We start from the raw sequence: 21,252 nt of genomic DNA, 5'->3' as shown, positions 1-21,252 counted from the left end.
TGGCCGCTATAGACAGGTAATCCAACTGTGTGTGCATTGCTTACATGTACGTGTATCATCGTTGTATCCTTACATGTACATGTGTGTGTGTACGTATGCATACACCGTGTAGTGTGTTTCATGCATTTAACCATGCCGGTGTATATGAAATTGTTGCATAGTAGCATGTTTATTGTCGTGAAGAATCGTGCATTATTATGACTGAATGAGGGATGAATGCAGCGGTGGCGATCACTGAACGTTGCCCGCACGGCTACCGAACAGAAAAACACGCTGAATTATCGGCTTGGCTACGGCTCCATTGGGTTTTTGGCCGCTATAGACAGGTTAATATCTCCCCCGGGAAACAAACTTTGTGGCCGCTGGCCGCGTTAGAGAGGTGGCCGCTATACACAGGGTCTTAAACAGGGCTTTTCTCTCGGGGGGATTTTGCAGTGGCCGCTATAGACAGGTGGCCGCTATAGACAGGTGGCCGCTAAGGCAGGTTTGACTGTATATATGTCTTGTTTAAATGCTTTTCCATAAAAAGCACACCAGTATACAGTGACTCTGATTACATTGTGAAAATCTTTTTTTTTTTCATATTTCCATTTCATTTCATTCCTATGACAGTTTCTTTTGTCTTTAAACTTTGGTCTCATGATATAAACACACAAGAGCATATTAGACACTGAATAATTTCTGCACAGAAATTTGATTTCTTTGGATGCAAATTTTGCCCCCTCTTTGCCACATGTCATCCTTGAATGATCTTATGATAGGATGATGACACACCATCTTTAATTTCATTATAATACCATTCTCTTTAGTCACTGTACATATTATGTTCTACATGAGTACACTCCTAGAGGTATAATACTTGGCAAGTCTCTAATTTATATAAAAATTAACAATTGCAAACATTGGAGACCTTAAAACCTGGTTGTTTTTAAATATCAATATGGACATGGTTGCAACTTCATGCATAAGCCATAACCCCGTGTATAACCCTGACCCTACTGTTTCTGATGAACAATACAGGACACACTGATTCATACATCAAAATCTTTGAATATCCGTTGGCTGAAGTTGGCTTGCCTTCATCCGTCATGCATGCTTTCAAAGCACATCGGGAGCAGCGAAGTCCAAGCAGCAAGATTCCCTGAATTGCAATGTATGGGAATCATGTGTAACTTACACAATACATTCACATTCATAATCACATCGGGAGCAGTGAAACCCATGTGGAAAAATTTCCTGAATATACAGGAATAATGTGTAACTTATACATTTCATCATGTCAACTGTGCAATGGCACATGAACTGAGCTCTTTACACAGCCATGTACGTCCATAAATCAATTATGTAATTTTTCCCCTAAAGCTATATAATTACTGACGCTCTCGTAACTTTTTTCACACATGTGATCACAAGTTTCCGTGGAAACACATAATCTTTGATGTGCCAGGCAAGAGTCCCGATTCATGAATTTTCAATTGATTTAGACTGTCTCTAAATGATGAACATGAATATTTGCAGTTAAAATGTAGTTGACTGTCATTTTCATATGCATAGTCATCACGGCATGCCTAATGTGGGTAAATGAGTTTATAAGATTCAACGAATATTAATTTCCTCTGACCGCATTTGATGCTGAGGGATACATTACTAATGATCATTATTCATTATTCATGATAATAATGAATATTCATGCTCACGTATGTTCAGAAGTCCTCTCTAGAAGATGAAATACTGAGTTTCACATAGATAGGGTTTCCTTAGCATTCACATACTACTCAGTAGGGGAGTGAACCATTTTCTCCGTGTTGAATATCAACAGTCTGGCTGAGACTCACACTTCTTGGGGGGTCGGGGGGAAGTGATTATGATGACAGGGGTATTGGGATGGGGAGGGGAGGTCTAGACCAGAAGTGCATAGGCAGCATCCGTGGCACTGACAGCCTGGAAGGTGGCCTTGAATGCCCTCCGGCTGGCTTCGTCCATCACCTATGGAGGCAAACAGATATGCTTTCAGTTATTTCGCAAGATATACTATTTTGGAAAAAAAAAAGGATAGAAATTCGACCTCTGCACAGATTCGATTTGGATGTCTTTGTTTTTACTGCTTCTTCCTACCCAATGATATTACCACTGGACATTCCTAGAAGAAGTTTAATCTGAGATATGCTATTTTTTTCTTGACCTATGACCAATGACCTAGAGAGATTTGGCCCCAAGTCTAACTGGTACACCAACACATCATGTATTATACCTGGGCTGGGGACCAAGAAAATTAATTTGAGTGTTTTCTCTCACATTGCTATCATGAGATGTGATACAGAGGGACGGACAAACAACTGCACAACCCCATAAAACCAATGCCCCTGGCATCCATCGACATAAAAACCTGTTTGGCGTGATTGCCACATTTCCAGAGATGTGCACATATTCTAATGCTCATCAGAAATAAGAACAGGGTATAACACATGTCCATTCTCTTTATTCACCAGGGCACCTGGGCATTTCTCATTTTGCAGAAATATGCCTGAATGGAAGCAATTTGAGTACAATAACCATGGTCACGCTAAGTCAAACTATGAGTAGTTTCATTGCTCCATATTCTACTTCATATAGTTTTTGGCAGTGTGACCGCAAACTTTTTTGGAAGTTTCCAGCAAAACTTCCCACAAAACTTTCACTGAATGCACTTTGGCAGTTTTTTTACATGTCGTTAAAACTACACAGTTTTGTGTAGTGTGTCCATGCACAGCTAACACGTCAAGAAGTTTGTCACTTGATTAAATGTAAGATCCACTGTCAAGTTGCCTATGCACATTGTGCATGTGTTTTTACACTGTTGTACATTTGCTTTTTTTTTAACCTGAAAAGGATGTGTGGTTTCTGCCTATGTGGAGCATGTGTGTTACAGACTGAAACTAAAGGTAGTTTTGCATCACTGAAACTATGCATAGTTTTGTCTATAGTTTGACCACATGCTCAAACTTCTGGAAGTTATCACGAAGCTATCTACAGGCAGTGTTGCTTAGTGTGACTGCGGTTATTGGGCACCGCAGATGCTAGCACTGACCTGGGTGTTGTAGAAATCCTTGGCCACCAGCACAAAGTACTTGCGGTCCATGGGTTCCAACTTGCCCATCCTGCTGATCACGTGACTCAATCTGAGGTCAGAGGTCAAGGAGAAATAATGGGGGGGGGATAGGGTGGGGATGGCACCTTGTGGCATAACAGTTAAAGAATAAAGCTACGCAGCAACACAGTTTTGAATCAAAATACATGTGTGATCTAAAGAGGCTGGTTACAAAAATGGGTTACCCCATATTAAGAACTTTATGCAAATGTAGGGTGAGCCAAAAGATCAGTCGCATCAATCACAGAATTCAGGATAACTGTGTTTTGAAATCACATAATTGCAGTCAAGTTGGGACATGAGCAGACTAAAGAAATTTAAGTACCCAGGTAAGTACAGTAAGCAAATAATGGATTCTTATTTTTCTTGTATCAATTGATTATGCAACCATGGCAGTTATTTTTAATATTGTCATCTTATCTCCTCCTAATGCTCGGGATGATAAGCAAAGGATACAATGCCCTGATCCACTTGTTTGTTGAGGCACTGATGAAGAAACAGGTCAGACTCCAGATTGCCATGGCAACGGGTGTCCTCTGGGTGAAGTTTGAGAGGGACAGCATCACCCAGTCTCGCACTGACTGAGTCTGTCCGTGATGATGGAGATTGCCAAACACCTGTAGCATGAAAAAGAGGTAAGTTTGTTTATTTGTTTGTTTGTTTGTTTTTTAAAGGAAGAGGTAAATTTGAGATTTCAGGCTCTGCTACCGATTGTAAATGTCTTTCTTTTTGCACAATAAAATGTTCTTGCTGAGTGGCTCAAAAAGATATTCTCTGGTTCTTAACCCATTGAGGGCGGGCTGATTTTGCTACAACATGCATTTCCCATAGACACGTGCCGGAGTATACATACTAGGGACTCGTCCTTGATGGGTTAAATTTGTGCTACACGATTGCTTGCTTGTATGTTTTTATCACAACAAAAAAAAAAAAAAAAAAAAAAGAGACAGAATGTTGAACAAAAAACCCTGGGGGCTCTGGAAAATTCACCCAAGCTTGTTCATCAGTCACAGAGTTCTGGGTTTAACATTTCTGGCCACTGCACACGGACTGCTGCTAGTCTTGTGGCTAAGTTTGGGACCATGTCAATACCAGCAATAGCTGCAGAATGAATGCAAGTCTCTAAACACATGGTACATTGTATACTTCAATGTTAATCCCAGTTTCTACTCTGGACAGTTGATAATCTATTAATTTCTCTGACCTGATATCAAAATGCAACAGTTTTAAGATGATTTCCCCAGTGCCCCATGCCACCAGAGGTGCAGTAAATTCCTTCTTCTATACATGTACATGAATCTGGACAATATATCCCATAATCAACATGTGACAGGACCCTCAGGGGCAGATCCAGGAATTTCGTAAAGGGGGGGGGGGACCTTTACAAAATTAAAAGGAAGCGCACACACCACCTCCATTTTTTTCTTTTAATTTCTTTTGTTTTAACAAAAAATAAGGGGGGGGGAGCCCGCCTAGATCCGCCACTGACCCTGTACTCACCTTGAAGACGACAGTAGCCATGAGCTGCGGATGAGGCTGCTGATTGGACAGGAATTCACCAATCACCTTGTTCATGATGTCCTGGGGTGGGAAGAAGTCGTTGAGGAACGGAGGGAGGATGAAGGCCACGGCCCGCGCCTCCGAGGGGTAACCCTTTCGTATCCTTCATGTGGATGGTGACACAAGAATGAGAGGAAGCAAAGCTGTGATGCTTCTGAATGATAAGTTTGATGTTAGGCTACCTTACCTCAGTTTTCTTGAGTAAATACCTTATTGGTTATCGATAAGGCCGCGCTGCTTTTACAAGAAGTAAAGCAGTCAATATGGGATGTGTCCTGTATGCTACCATAACCAAATCATTGTCTTCCAACCCAGTGAATCACCTGCTTAACCAACAGACATAGTAATATATGGGACTACTAAGTGTGCCAATGAAAAACTCTGTAACATCCAATAAATTAATCAACTTACAGACAATGCTATTTCTGCAATCAAAAGACCAACTGTTTGTTTGTTTGTTTTTTTGTCATCAGCTACTAATTGCTGTTTCTGTCCCAATTTCGTTGATATATGTGACCGTGCACCTCAAAACGAACATAAAGTCGCACACACTGATTTTGCGTGAGGACTGAAAATAAGTGAAATGGGTCAACTTAGCCGAACTTGACTTTTTCATATTTTCTGAAAGAGCGGGTCTTCTTTTACATTATGCTAAAATTTGGTGTCATAAAACGGGCAGGAAAGTGTGTTTTCTTTAATAGCAGTTTATCTCGAATATTTTTGGTAGAATAGTGTGATTAGGTGTGTCTTTAGAATCCCTTTTTCATTTCTGAAAAACCTTGTCCACACTCTTCACTTTCAACTCTAATGAATTTTGAAAGGATAGTGCCACTGCTTTGAAAGTTGGCATTAATTATGGACAGAATGTATTAATGAGGCATACTTGATTTCAGCTTGATCTGATAATCCCTTCATTGTTGTTACTCTGGTGGTTTACTTCCTGTTTTTTGTACCATTCATCGCACAGCCAGCACGGTTTGGTAAAGATTAAGCGCTTGAATAGACACTGTACTTCAGAGCCTCTTTTCTCAGTTCACACTTTTCCTGAGTTTGTGCTTTCTTTCCAATATTTAGATAGGTTAGGAGAGTCCATTTGATTTGAGTTATACATCATTTTAAAGCTTAATGTCTGCTCTTTCAGAATATGGTCTTAACTAAAAATTCATGTCTGGCGACTTTTTGTTTGTTTTGAGGTGCAGGGTCACATATAGAACAAAGTCTTGAACACAAAGAGCAGCACAAACAATAACCTACCCTGCATATATCACACAAACAAAAGTTTTGATTGAAATAACATTCTATTGCATCTTTTTTTTTTCTCAGTAATGAAGATCGTGATGCAGCTTAGGCAGCACTGTTGCCATATTTCCAAAGAATACATCTGTATACATGCTGTTGATTTATATTATGAACACACGTCAAGAATTTCTTTACATTTTCATGATATCTTAACTCTTAAAAATGCTCTTCCTTTATCAGAACACAAAGATGACTTATGCAGATTTTACTGCAGTTTTACATACTTTGAAATATTGTGGAATAATATGATATACAGTTGTACTACAAGGGTAAGAGGTACAGATGTATAATGACATGATTCTTGTTTAAATATGTTGAAAAAATTTGAAAAACAGTTTCCTTGGGAGGAACAGATTTCCATTTGGTAATCTATGTACAAATACAGCAGATTCCGTAATTAATGCCTACAAATGAGAGTTGTGCTACAAGGGGAAACAGTTTTAGGGACCTTTGCTGCACTACAGGTGCATTCCTATACATGCTTATGTTTGCTGCTGACCAGCGAAATCAACACCACTGACCTGTCAAACATGACGGACACTCTCTCCATGGCCTGCAGCATCTCCTCCGGGTCGTGGGGCGGAGTCTCGTGCCCCTCCCCCTCCTCCTCGCTACCGGAGCCCCGCCCCTCCCCGGCGGTGTACATGCTGGTGAGGAGCACCCCTAGGGCAGAGAGGGCATGCATGGGGGAGGGTAGGCACAGCCTGGGGAGACAGCAGGTGTGAATGGAAACAAGAATATTAAGTTAACCCTTTGAGTGCTTAGGTGCTTAGCTGGACTTGCCCAGCTTTTTAATCAGTACTCAGTAATCCATCTATCCAAAGTTGACCTATTTGTACAGTTAGTGAGCCCACCCAGGTGTAGCAATGTGCCTCAGTCCAACAGGAAGGCCATGGTGACACAAAAGGGGGATCAGGTAATCTCTATTCATTGATAATTAGTTTCAAGACTACTATGCCAATTGGTGAGGAAATCACTGTAGCATGCATGACAATCGGTGGATAAAGCATCGTAAAGGTTAATGAAAAGATATCACTCACAGAGAAGGACCTACAAAAGTGTATGTAACCCTCACTGCACACTCTTTGTTGATCTCCAGGAAAGCTTTTTCACCAATCGACATAGAAACAGTAAAATTCTGAGTACTAGTGTTTATATTTTTGTATCTACTGTAAAACGAGGAATGTTCAAGAGCATTTTAATTTCGCAAAGTTTGCGAGCGCCAAGATTCGCAAAAATAAAATGCACACGAAAGTTCCTGTCTACACTTTACGCATTGAATGCCAGTGGCAATTCAAGAAAATTTTATGCCACAAAAAAGGCCGTCGGCTCTAAGTTGTGAAAATTTCATGCCGCAAATATATTATGTTTTACAGTATTCATTTTCTACATAAAAAACAACAAGATCAGTGTGCATAAACTGAACATAAGATATGACAACGCAGTTGGATTGTCTACTCAGCTGAACCTACACAACACAGCTGTTCAACTGTTGAGGGTCCATGCACAAAATGAGTGGATGAGCCTTGCATAATCCTAATTCCTAGTGCATCACAATGGAGTTCTTGTAGGAATATCAAACTATTACACTTACATGGGTAGTAAATACTAAACAGTAAATGAGTAAGTTAGTATCAATTAAGTACTACATGGGCATAGAATGGGTTGACTAAGGTTAAAATCTTTGCTTGCAATGGGACAGTGTCCTCCTTCATTTACTTATTTTTCTAAGCTACTTAATTTCAATGGTACCATTTCTTAATACATATTATGCTGTTTGTTCATGACTGATTTCATTTCCAAATGATAACATTGTTGTTGTTGTTGTTCTTTTTTTTTCAAATCTTTCTTTCAGAGTGTGCCATACAGTCTTGGCTGCTCCAATTTCCAGACATCGAATGTTATATAACTTTGGCCTTCCCCATAACTTCCTAACGTATACTCTTATGTCGCTAGAGAAGTGTATAAGAGACAGCTGGTAACACACCTGTCGACGCCGAGTTTCTTCAGCATGTCCCTCTCCTGTGAGCTGAGTGCACGGGCCACCAGGAGCCTCTCAAATCCCACCATGATGGCCTCGTAGACCAGCCACGATGTCGACTCATCACTCATCAGTACCATGGTGATGCATTGCTGGAGGGGTGTAAAGAGACAAAGAGAATCCATGATTTAGGTAAAAGGGAATGGGGTGTCATGGAATAAGCTGAGATTTTGGCATCTGGTATCACACATCATAATTTTAAATAAATTGGGACTATCAGGACACATAAGCCCAAACTCATAACACAAAGAAGTTAAAAGTCAAATCCAAGGTTTGAATTTTGTACATGGACTAAAACAAGCACTCAATAAGCATACCTCTCACATGCATCAGGGAATAATTTTCCAACTCAAATCTGATTAGCAATTTCAGCTGATGTACAATATTTCAAATGGTATCCTGTACATTTCTATGGAAGAAAACTGCGACACAAAAGTTAGTTTGTGTAGCAGTGGTGTAAAAAATGCATAGCAAATTACGATGCAATACCAGGAAAATTATTCCCTGTGCATGTATCAGTGTACATTCATCATTGGATGTCAGTTGGCATATGCAATGTATCACAGACACAGACAGAATCTGCACAATCTATGGGCTAAATTTACAACACATTTGTAAATTCCAGTCATATTGCCCATGATGAAATCAAGGCATTCTTTTTTCTTTTCTTTTTTAAATGTTTATCTTTTATCTGTATTTCTGAAATCAGACAAAATCTGGTTGCCATATCTTGCATAGTTGCAGAGTCAATTGATATCCGAAATAATGTTAGACAGCACACTCCTCCAGCACTTCCAATTGATAATTTTCACTGACTGAGGGGTCATCTATCTATCCATCCATTCATCCATTCTTCTATCCACACATCAGTTCATCTTTCTATCCATTATCAATCCATCTGTACATCCATGCATTCAACCATCTATTAATCTACTGGCACTCCTCAATCCATAGGTTAATTCACGTCTCTATCCATCTGCCAATCTATCCACTTCACAGTATGTCTGTATCTATGCTATGGCAAGATAAACAGTAAAAATTCAAATTTTTCGTCCTCTGCCGAGTAAAATGAATTTCACATGTTTTTAATTCCACAGAATTGAGACTTAACATAGTGGTAGGTATAGAGAGCAAAAATATTTGCGTGCTTTTATTTTCGTGCTAGTTTCTGGTTGCACGAAATACACAAACAATTTCAACACCGTGAAAATGTCCACTTTCACAGTACACGTAGGTTGACAGACAGATACTGAAAGATGTGAAATTTTATTATTTATCATACAGGCAAAAGATTGAATGCCTGTCTGGCTCTAATCTGAAAACTGAAAACTCAGGAGTAAGCAGGTCACTTCATATCATAATCATATCATCAACAGAGCCTCTACCTTGCTGAAAACAATCTAATGATTAACATCAACATCAACAACTTTGCTTTTCTCATGAACACTTCTGCTATTGATGCCATGTTTTGGAATCCAGAGGTACAGAATCTGTGTCATCCCACTGAAAAGTTGGCAGTGTGTCTCTTACCTGCAGAATAACTTTGGTGAACTCTGTTCCCGCCGTGAGGTCGGAGTAGTACTCCATTATGTAGAATGCTACAGACAGCATCACCAAGACATGCTTCTGGCTGGCCCCACTGCTGTTTCTACAAAGATCATCAGTATCAAAGGACAAGACACATCTCGTAAAAACTGTCAGCATTAAAGAGAAATTTGGACAGTCTAAATGGGTGCTTTCTATATTCTGGTAGTATCCCCCACCCCTCCTCCTTGCAAACACATTATTTTACTCAACACTACTTCTTAAAGGTAGATTTATTTTGAGGCCATGATTGAAGTCATGTGACAGAGTTGATGAAAATGTTAAGTCTAGGTCTACGACAGTAGCCTTGGTTCAATATGAAGCAAGTGTATAAATAGATATAAGAGTCAAACAACACTCTTCTGGATTATAAAGGCAATACCATGATATAACTCAAACAGACTTTAAGAGAATGATGCTAGTGTTTCCTTGACTTACAGATAGACTTGGCATGCTGCAAGTGTTTATGAATACAGGTATCTAAAGGCTTACCAACTACTGTATACACCACATATTCTGTGGTATTTTCAATTTCAAAAATATGATCAGTTGACTAGGATTCACAATATATCATCTTCTGTGACAGAACTGCAATGTTCATTTTTTCACAGGTGGGAAATTACTCATTTTCTCTTGAAAAGGGGAATATGATATCTCTCATTCCTTCCTTGCAATCCACCATTGCAAATTCAGCCCCCATAGGAGTGTCTCACAAGTCACAATTAAGGAAATATAAGGCTCATACATTCATGGACATAACATTTTGATGCACTTACGTTGACACTGCCTTGATGTTTCTGATGATGTAGTCTGTTACCATGGGAACAAAGACTTCAATATCCTCCACCGCATCAGACTCCAGGATATAAAGCACTCCGTAGAGCGCCCCCACCCTGCTGGGGAGGTGAGTACTGCGAAGTGTGACCTCTAAAAGTTTGCTGACCTTCTCAGAGACATCTTTGTCCTACCATGTTGAGATTTGAGAGAAAGAAACACTGAGAGTTAGCAACAAAGCTAGAGACTTCAGCAAAATTTTTTGTTTGACATTTCATTTCTCTTTGTAAAACAAGTGCAAGATTCCCCCTTTTTTTTTTTGTTTAGACGAGCTGAAAGTGAACAAATTCCAGTATATGCTTAAAAAAATGTCTCTAGTGTTTAGCAGCAGCTTGACCCTAACTAGGCCGGGATATTTAGGTAGATCATAGAGCTGGGGGGGGGGGGGGGGGGGGGGGGGGGGGGGGGGGGGGATCTCGGCCGTCATCTAAAGTACCATAAAGTTAAATTTTTAAAAAATAATCATTTATGCTAAATTATGCTAATTCATGCATAATAATACATGAAATCAGGCAATATGGTATAAATCACTAAATAAAGCTCAAAATGGGCACATTTTTTGTGTAAATATTCTTATTAATGTCCTGAGCAAATATAAGAGAAAAAAATTGTGCCATCAGGAAAAATTTCTTAAGTATTTTATTGTTTTTTGAATTTCTTATGTATTTCTTTGTTTTTTTACTTTAGTTTTCTATTGTTTTTTCATTAAAACTTGTCCGTGACATTGTTCCGAACAAGAATATATATTATCAATTGATTTTAATCAATAAAACCACCAAATAATCATGCTTTCATGAAATTTGCCTGCAAGCACAGTTTGCATTGAAATTGTACACGAATTCACGTTTTTGAGCAATTTTTGTTCTGACATGCACGTACATATTTATGCGCAACTTTGGAACCACATGCCGGGGCATCGCAAATTTGGTGTCAAAAGATGCGGGAGACTCAAAAGAAAAAAGTCACGAAATGTCGCGGCCTAGCTAGGGTTAATAGAGAACCAAAGTGTGATGTCACAGCCATTCGTCACCATGGAAATTGGTTCTAAATAACCTTACCCACAAGCTCTCATGTGAAACCTATTGTTTCTATCCATTCTTGCACCTGGTCCCAACCCAAGCTATACAAAAGACAGTGACATAATCACTATGGTACTTTATAGACTGGCTCACCATTCCAAGGACGGAGGCAGCCTTGCAGATGCCCGGGATGACATATTGAGAGACCAACTCATCCTCCACCGGGTGAATCTTGTTCAGTTCCAGGAGAGTTTCATACATCCACTCAAACTGGGCTCTTTCTGTGAAGATGTCTGATATCAACAGCACCTGCATTCCAAGGGGACAAAGACAGACATACAGACCACGGATTGGTACACGGACAAAGGCACACCAAAAATCCTAACACACATCATAAACAAACACATAGGGAAGCGCATGATCATGAACAGGCATATCGCAAATCCCAAAACACACTGTAAACATATGATTGTATGCAACAAATACACATAAATACTGCAAATCATACACGCAGTAGGTACAGACACAGACGCACACACACACATATGCACATGCAAAAGAACACACCTGGAATACTCATAACATGATAAATCATACAGCTACCTGCATTCACCCATAAAAATCAGATACAGGTTCAAAAGAGCAATCAGGAAGACACCTGCCTTCCTGACTCAGGGAGATTTTCATATTCTCTTATAGGGACATTAAGAAATACAGTAAACCTCGCATGAGTCGAAGCTCTCGGGACTGACGAAAATGCGTCGACTTAAGTGAACTTCGACTCTCGCGAGAGTCGACTTTTTTTTCGACTCACAGTTATGTACATGTACATTTGCATGCATGTGTGTGTATGTTGTTCTTTTTTATGTATATATTGTATTTGTTATGCTTTGTCATTTATATGTGAAAATCCCGCGATGAGTTTCCTGTAATACTTTTTATTGGACGAATAAATATGAATTGATTGAATTGAATTGAATGTGTGTGTGTGCGTGCGTGTGTGTGTTGCATTCAATTTAATTTGTCTGTTCTTGAAGATAATGTTCTTATTTTGTTCTAAATTGAACATGGAATTTGTATCAATACTAGTAGTTACTAGTAAACGTAGTTCTGAGAATGTCTGCGCTAATGTGGCAATGTGCATGTGCTATGTCTATGGTGCAACATGGGTAACTGCGACAGCCGCCACACGCAGTGTGGCGGCTGCGCCGTGCTCCCATTTCAGATCTTCATGTTGAACAAACGGGTGCCTTTGCGGCGCTATATTTCCTTAAATTTTCAACAGAAACTACTAGGAATACTTACATGGGTCGATGAAACCTAAATGACTATCATCGGCGACTGTTTGAGGCATTTCATTGCTTGTGATGCACAAAATGATGTCTTATAAGCAGCTCACCGATGTTCACAGAATTCACAATCACTCGCACAAGCACACAGAATAGGGGAGCTCTCACATTAGCGAAACTGGGGGGAAGCCGCCAGGACCGCGCCTGGCGGCGCGGTCTCCGGGGCTACAACATGGGTAGCCATCTCTGTCAACCTACCCTGAGACAAACACTCTCCCAGGCCCATCCCACCTCCATTCAACAAAACTACTAGTATACAGCCAGCCCACTTGGCCTGTCACTAAAATATTAAAGCAGCGAATTGGTTGACCAAGGAGTTCTGGCTTGACATGAATGAAGTATGGATGTGCTGTGTGTATGGATAAAGTATGGATCAATGTGCTGTGTGTATACATGTATACATCTATTGTGTATGTATTCGACATGCGTGCGGAGCGTTACGGTGAGTGTGCATGCTTACCTGCAGCAGGTCAGCGACATGCCGATTTTTTTGTTCTCCTCTAAATGTAATGAGAATGCCAGACAAATCTTCTTCGGCTCAAGTGATGTAAACTACGTGTATTTTGTACAAAAGGGACTGAATGTTTTACTTCGACACAGCCGAAATTCGACTCTCGTACTTCGGCTTATCCAAATATTTCTTAGAGAAAATACATAGGGAAAAATCGGGACTTTTTATTTTGCTTCGAGTTAAGTGATTTTCGACTCACTCGACGTCGACTTATCCGAGGTTTACTGTATATTCATTTTCAGGAAAGGCTCAAGGTGGCAAAATAACTTTGTTTGCTTGTTTGTTGTTTCTTCTTTTTTTTTCATTCTTGTACCTGTTACTCTTTGTTCTTGATTCAGTTTTGCAACTTTTTATGCACACCCTTGCTGATAAGCAGCTTATAAGCTGACAGCAGGCTTTTTACCATGGTAAAATAAATAAAAATTAAATAAAAAATGAAAAAATCAATATGAAATATGTCAAGAGATAAGTCCATCGGATCTTATTGTCTCTTTTCTTGCAATAAAGCAACTTATCTCCTTCTGATATCCCTGACAATATTTATCTGCAACTTGCCCTGATACCGCCTATCGTTAACCATCAGGAGTTGTCAAAACATCATTACTGATCCGAAAAAAGAAAAATCATACTATTCAAAGGGTTAACCCTTTCTATGCCAGGAACTTTGGATAATGTGGGGTTTTCAGTGCCAATTGGCCCTCAAAGCATACAAAGGGTTAACACACAGCCGTGAACTCACAGACTTGATGGTCTCACAGAGCAGCATGAGTGAGGTGCGTCTGGCCGCCCCAGGGGCCAGCCACTGGCCGTAGACCTCCAGCAGCAGCACCAGGCAGGAGTGGACGTCCAGGTTGGTTGGGGTCCGGCCCAGGGCGGCCGGTATGGCCGTCCGGCTCATGGGCACGATGCTGGCGGCCTCGGCCCCGCCCTGGCTCTGGTCTTCCACCAGGGGAAGAATCATGCTGTTGATGGCCCAGATCCCATGGACAGAGATCTAGGGTCATGGGAGGAATAGAGGCAGGTAATGAACATCTTCCAGTTTATCCATTAGATTAACAATTTGTGCAAAATCAATCTGTTACCGATGTATTAACCCTAAAAAGACTGGGGGGGGGGGCCTAAAAGGCCCCCCCCTCGACATTTCGTGCGATTACTCAGCAACATGCGACGCTCTCGCCGCGATGCTCTATGACTTTTTTCTTTCGAGTTTCTCGCACATTTTGACACCAAATTTGTGACGCCCAGGGGTACGGTTCTGAAGTTACATAACTTTTTGTACATGCACGTGAGACCGAAAATGGCTCAGAAATGTGATTTTGTGTACAAAGTCAATACAAATTGAGTTTTATCACATGGTTCATATAAATATGCTTATTTTTACTCTCAATGGTTAAAATCAATTTGTTTTAGTAGTATTATGCTTCAAAAAGGGTCTGCCACAAATTTTGCTTAAAAAAAAAACAAAAACAAAAGGTCGAAAAAACAAAGAAATACATAAGAAATTCATAAAACAATAAAATAAATAAGAAATAATTTTGATACCGATTTTTTTTTCAAGTACATTTGCTAAGAATGCTACAAAGAATATCTAGACCAAAAATGAGCACTTTTGGAGCTTTATTTACTGATTTAGATTAAAAAGTCTGATTTCTCGCATAAATTAGCATAAATAATCAAAATAAAATAAAAGAAGACTATTTTGGAAAATTTAGATATACGATCTTGTAGATTACATCGCACACTACCATTGTGCAAATTTCCGCGGCGATCGCGCGATCCACGGCCGAGATCTTAAGGGGGGGCCCTTTAGGCCCCCCCCCCCCCCGTCTTTCGAGCTACCAAAATAGCCCAGTCTTTTTAGGGTTAAAGCTTTATTTAACACAAGATTGTGGGATTTCCCTAAATTCCCATCAAACACATACACATTTATAAAATGCCTATCAATCTACATATCCATCTGTCTGTTTGTCAAAGTATCTGTCCCACCATGCATCTACAGACAGATAGACATCTATGTTTATACTGGAGAACACCCTAAAAGTTTCTGAAACTAAAAATTGTCATCCATAGCAATCAAATATAGTTGTCTCAGAGAATACAGCACTGAGCAAAATACACAATACAGCCTAACAGGCATGACCAATCATTCTTTGAAAACAAAAATTTTTATCCTGTATTGCAAGAGAGGAAATAATAAATGAAAAAAAGAAGAAAAAATATGCTGCCATCACTTTGGATAGAAGGAAATTGAAATAGAGTGTTGAATATTGGCCTTCATGAAATATGACTACAAAGTCCACAAATGAAATACTGTAAAAGCAGAAATTTTTGTGCATTTCATGTGACCACAAACTAGCACGAAAAATTAAAGTATGTAAATATTTTTGCTTGTTATACACAGTGTATGTGCCACTATGTAATATCCTGATTGCACAGAATTTTAAAAATCCATCTTACTTGGCAGAGCCCGAAAAACTACTCGCACAAAAATATTCACTTTTACAGTATAAAGACAACTATCAAAGAGCATTCTCACTTGTCCCAGTGTGAACTGGCCCTGGTTGCCCACATTTTCCATGTTAGCGGTCAGCATCTCGTCAAACGGTCCCTCCATGGCAGTACTGGTGGCTGGTTGTAACGACTGCCCAGTCCTGGACATATTAAAACAGAGAGGATGGTTAACTGCTAGGAAAGTGTCAATTTCAAGCAAAAGCACACTGAACACTACCCTCCCTCTCCTACTTTTCTTTTTCACTTTACTCATTTTGTCTCTCTGGTTCTTACAAAGACTAGGGGTTAACTGTAAAAGCTGTTATTTTCGTGTACAGATATTTTTGCAAATAAGGAAGTCAGGCTGTTTTCATGATTGACACCGAGGCTATCCTAAGTGCACCAATGTCTGTCTGTAAATCTAATGTGATCAAGATGAGGTCGCAATATTTTTGTGTGTTGTTAAATTCATGGGCCAAACATTATATGCGAAATTCGCGAAAATTAAACCATTGAGAAATAACAGCTCATTCAGTATCTACATGGTGAAACCGTAAACCGTGACAAACCTTGCTGCTTGCATGGACTGCATCTCTCTGTCCACCAACACCCTCAGACGAGCCAACCTTTGACCTTTCTGGGTAGCCAGGAAGGGCAAGCTGTCGTGGCGGGGAATGCAGAGGGGTCGGCTGGTCATGGGGTTGCCAGCCGTCGGGCGGAGGATGGTGTTGAGAAGGAGTGAGGTGATTCCTCTCACAGCCAGGCAAATGAGTTCACTTTGCTCAATTTCCTCCTGCAAAATTCACAATCACAAAAAATTGGCAAATATTTTCTGTTTCCTCAGCAAACATGACGACAACAATATCAGCGACAGCATCAACTCCAGATTACAAACTGACTTTCTGTACAAACAGAGTATTCTTGTCTCAGAAGATCTGATGATGACATATCTAGGAATAAAAAAAATATATTCCATTCATCTTGACTTCAACTTTGTAATGCAATCTCTCAAAACAAATGCACAAGAGACCTCCGGGTCTAGTGCTCACTAGAACAGCACACTTTGCTATATCACCCCACCTGAGGCAAACTATTTTGTAAGTCCTGAGATTCAGGGATTGCAGGAGGCCCCTTGGGCAACATCCTCCTAATTTGGGGTATTTGGGACCTCCCTATAGTGTCCCCTGGGGGCACAACCATTATTTGTACAAACTATTACCCCTCCCTCATTGATAATTCCTTCAAAGTTTGGTCAAAATCCAGCCAGCCACCAGTTTCATGAAGACAACAAAAATATCAAAAATTATGCAAATTAACTATTTGGGGTATTTGGGCCACACCTTAGCACCCCCTGTGGGGGCGTAACCACTGTCTGTGCACACTATAACCCCCTCCCCCAACAGATGATTCCCGCAAAGTTTGGACAAACTGAAGAAACATGTTTTCAAGAAGATGAAAATGTCAAAAGATCATGAAAATCAGCTCCAATATCCTTTTTGTCAGGTAGCAGTTAAAATATCAAACTTCATTTTTTTAAAATCAATACCAAATATCTCAAGATTCAGCCAGACTACCTCAATAAGCAGTTTTCTCAGTTTTTATATCTGTGCCTGTTTTACCATCACACGGTGACAAATCACACAATTATGAAATACTGCCATATAATATCCATCCCATGCCTGCAGGATGCTTGGATTATTCCTCTCTCATTGCAGAAAGCCACAACTTACCTCCCGCATGACTTCCTCGGGGATCTCTGCTGGGTTGAGAAGTCCAAGCAGGGATGCCCAGGTCTCTTCAAACTGGCAGCGACTCGTCCATCCTAAGTGATGAGGTCATGACATCAATCAAAACTTTACTGATCTTCACAGTTACATACAGAATTCTTCTGGATATAGCACCAAGAGAATTGTCACGGAAATGAAAATGTAGAAAATAAAGCACAATAGAATGCTCTTTGATCGCAGTCTGGGTAATTCTTTTCACTAAGCTACATAGTCTTGTTTTGCAGGATCAGTGCTAATAGTCAACGTAAAACTACGGTCGGCTTGCTTGGAGTTACATCTACAGCAATGTCTTCATGCAAGGCAGAAAGTGGCATAATCTGGAGGGAAATTCCAAATTTAGTGAGCCACTGCTCTTGTTTGACTGAAATGCATCTTGCTTACAGAGGCAAAACTAAAGATGAAAATAATCATCCTCACTTTCACCAGTGTGGTTGATACACATCTTCCTTGTAGAGGGGAATAGTCCATGGGCCAAGACCCGAAAAATGGGTTGTTGGTACCATCTGAGGTGGCACAACCTTTTTGGTGTCAGTTTGTTTGTCGGGCATAGATCAGTTTGTTTGTCGGGCATAGATATGCTTATCAAGCTATGATAGCATTTCCAAATGAGTAGCTTAGTCATAATAAATGAATTTTTAACCAATTTGGTCTCGTTTTTATATCCCTATACTTCTGAATCGAAACTAAACCGCTATACAAAGAAGAGCACTGCCTTCTGTATGTCCACAGGTGTTCTGTTGTAAACGCGGTGCGCTTAGTTTTTATTCAAGGCAGCGAAGGGAATATCCAAAAGGTTATGATGTCCACAGCTGTCACACGGTGCGCTTAGTCTTTATCTAGACCAATGTACAGTTATCATATCTAAAGTTCCTCATAAAAGGGATTATCTATACTGTTTTTATACTACCCTATCAACAAATACATCAGTTTTAAACAAAAATCACTCTGTTCATTTACAATATCATTCATTATAATGTATTGTAGTGTACCGGTACATTGTTTTTGCATATCTTATATTGTTGGAGGGAAATAAAGCGACATTTGCGTGGTATCAGCGTTTTCACCGTAGCGTTTTCGCCGGAAAATGATAAATAATTGAAAGATACGGTAAAATTCACGAGGAATTGCTTTTGTTGTTGTTGTTGTTTTTAGATAAAAGGATACACACTGTATCATACGCTTTGAATATTCCCTTCGCAGTCTAGAATAAAGACTAAGCGCTGTGGACATCATAACCTTTGGATATTCCCTTCGCTGCCTTGAATAAAGACTAAGCGCACCGCGTTTACAATAGAACACCTGTGAACATACCATAGAGCTGCATTTTACAGCTCTATGGAACATACAGAAGACAGTGCTCTTCTTTGTATAGCGGTTAGTTTCGATTCAGAAGTATAGGGATATAACAACGAGACCAAATTGGTTAAAAATTCATTTACTATGACTAAGCTACTCATTTGGAAATGCTATCATAGCTTAATAAGCATATCTATGCCCGACAAACAAAATGACACCAAAAAGATTTTGCCACCTCAGATGGTACCAATATCTGGCCTGGCCCATGGACTAGGAAAGGGTAAGGTGCAAACAATCATTCATTTTTATACCATTGAGGTTCCTTGTAAAGGGAAAGGTATGAAAGGTGAAAACAATCACTTCTGCTTTCCTACCAATGAGGTTGAATCTTTGGATGAAGCTCCTGAGTACTGTTTTCTCCTTCAGGAAGTCTAGGGGGATCGGAGGCAGGTCGGTCTGGGAGCGCTCCAGGGGGCTGGGGGACCAACCCATCTTCCAGATGAAAGGCGGGGTACGGGCGAAGCCATTGACCATGGGCAGGCGGGCGAGGCCCACCATGGCCCTCTGCAGGGGTTGGTGGAGGAACTGCGGCGTCCTGGACAAGAGAGCCTGGTGGCCCCTGTGGGAGGAGTCTCCGCTGAGCAGCTCCAGCAGCTCCGAGATGACCTGACACGCCCGGAGACGGTGGTCGAATCCTGGTTGGGGGGGGGGGGGGGGGGAGATGGAGACATTTTTAAGATGACATCAGCATCTCTTGAGTGAGGGAACAAGGGTTTATTTCAATATTCCTCATCAGTGTATGAAAGCTGGATGACTTTTGGCAGACAACAACGTACCATCAAGCCTTTGCAGATGACAATGATGTACTAGCTAGTACTACATGAAAAGTTGATTTTGAATGTCATGATACATGAGAGACAGTTTCATCAATGAACTTGGAAAAACTTACAAATCATGACAATACAGACATACCAATGCTTTTAACACTGTCATCAGGCACATTATCGAAATCAAGAAACCTAATTTTGTCCATATACTTGTTTCATCCAATTCTAATACGGAAGCTTTCACGTTCGACAATGTTTTTTATGCCCACAAAAAGGAAACTGCATATGTAATCTGGTAAATTATATCTTAAAAAATAACAGCAAAGAGAAATGGATAAGTCAAGACTCAATTCTTTCCTACAAGATGAAAGAAACAGGTTTCATGGCATTTGCATATCAATTCTATGCCTGACTTTTTAATAATGAGTGATAAAGTAAAGGCTACATCCTTCCCCTTACAACAATGATCAATTCAATGAAACAAAATTTCTGTCAATATCACTTACCTGGGCTTAGTTCCTGTTTCTTCTCTGATATCGGCAGGTCGACCTCTTCATGGTCTTCTTTCCAGACTTTTCCTTCAATAAATAATTTCAAAAAGAAAGACTGCTCAACAATGGCATGAGAAAATGAACAAAGCGAATATACTGTAATCTAAAGTAGATAAGAACTTGATTTTCGACAGTCGAAAAGGACATTATAATCTGAAAGACGAGAATTTGGTTTTGGCAGTGCTGCAAATGTATTCTTCATGATATACATACTTTGGCAAATGCCTTTTTCAATTTTCATTGTAGTTGAAAATTGATTTCATCTTGGTCCATTTAATTGCTGACGAATGAAAATATTGTTTAGAGTTTTACTTTAGTGTACTCACCTGATTGTATGAGGTGATACAGGCAGCCAATGGCAGAGCAGACCCAAGTCATGTGATCTGCTTCACCAATCACAGAGAAGAAGTCGGTCTGCTGGAGGACCTCAGCGACACACTCAATGGAATGCAGGACTTGTGTAGAGAAGATTGTTTTACCCTCCAATATACTCCAGCTTACCAACTGTGTGTGACAGAGGATGGAGGCAAACACAGTAATCCTATCTGTGCCAGGGACTTTGGACTGGTCTGCTATTGCTACTTTTTATCATCACTTTCATTTCAGCCATTAAAGGGATTAGTCCAGCGGATATAGAAAAAATCAGGCACTTAATGGTAAAAGCACCATACTTGGTACACATGTACATGATGCCAATACAAGTCATTTCTGATATGGAAGCCACTCTGATTCTCCCTTTGGCGGCATTCGCGGCCATTTTTCAATATGGCCGCCATGTTGTCATGATATAGCAATGCTGTGTATTTTGGAAACTATAAGTCTGATTGTCGTGATTCTTGTACCAAAGTATAGGTTTTGAGGGTCAAGGATTCCAATAAAATAATTTTTGAGAGGATGAAACCATAGAAACCTACTTATTGGCGGCCATTTTGAAAAAATATGGCCACCATGCTAGATATAACATATCCTTAAAACGT

General features: G+C 40.1%; 1 protein-coding gene across 1 annotated transcript in view; it reads right to left on the bottom strand.

Annotated features, from left to right (window-relative positions):
• Window positions 1-508: 508 nt before the first annotated feature.
• LOC139739847 (huntingtin-like) overlaps window positions 509-21,252 on the bottom strand; it is a 74,785-nt gene continuing 54,041 nt past the window's right edge. The window contains exons 43-58 of the mRNA XM_071650442.1: window positions 20,602-20,779; window positions 20,231-20,302; window positions 19,272-19,592; window positions 17,545-17,636; window positions 16,384-16,607; window positions 15,861-15,975; window positions 14,064-14,318; window positions 11,618-11,773; window positions 10,388-10,575; window positions 9,558-9,675; window positions 7,974-8,119; window positions 6,508-6,690; window positions 4,628-4,790; window positions 3,584-3,744; window positions 3,068-3,158; window positions 509-1,986 (exon numbers count right to left, since the gene is read on the bottom strand). Of these exons, the coding sequence (XP_071506543.1) occupies window positions 1,900-1,986; window positions 3,068-3,158; window positions 3,584-3,744; window positions 4,628-4,790; window positions 6,508-6,690; window positions 7,974-8,119; window positions 9,558-9,675; window positions 10,388-10,575; window positions 11,618-11,773; window positions 14,064-14,318; window positions 15,861-15,975; window positions 16,384-16,607; window positions 17,545-17,636; window positions 19,272-19,592; window positions 20,231-20,302; window positions 20,602-20,779 (2,550 nt within the window). The 3' untranslated portion in view covers window positions 509-1,899. The remainder of the gene's footprint in view (window positions 1,987-3,067; window positions 3,159-3,583; window positions 3,745-4,627; window positions 4,791-6,507; window positions 6,691-7,973; window positions 8,120-9,557; window positions 9,676-10,387; window positions 10,576-11,617; window positions 11,774-14,063; window positions 14,319-15,860; window positions 15,976-16,383; window positions 16,608-17,544; window positions 17,637-19,271; window positions 19,593-20,230; window positions 20,303-20,601; window positions 20,780-21,252) is intronic.

The sequence above is a fragment of the Diadema antillarum genome, unplaced genomic scaffold (assembly GCF_040938485.1).
Source record: "Diadema antillarum isolate AM-2024a unplaced genomic scaffold, OU_Dant_1.0 seq00000821_RagTag, whole genome shotgun sequence".
NCBI classification, from domain to species: domain Eukaryota; kingdom Metazoa; phylum Echinodermata; class Echinoidea; order Diadematoida; family Diadematidae; genus Diadema; species Diadema antillarum.
The sequence above is the reverse complement of the archived record's forward strand: the minus strand, read 5'-3'. Positions and strand labels throughout refer to the sequence as shown.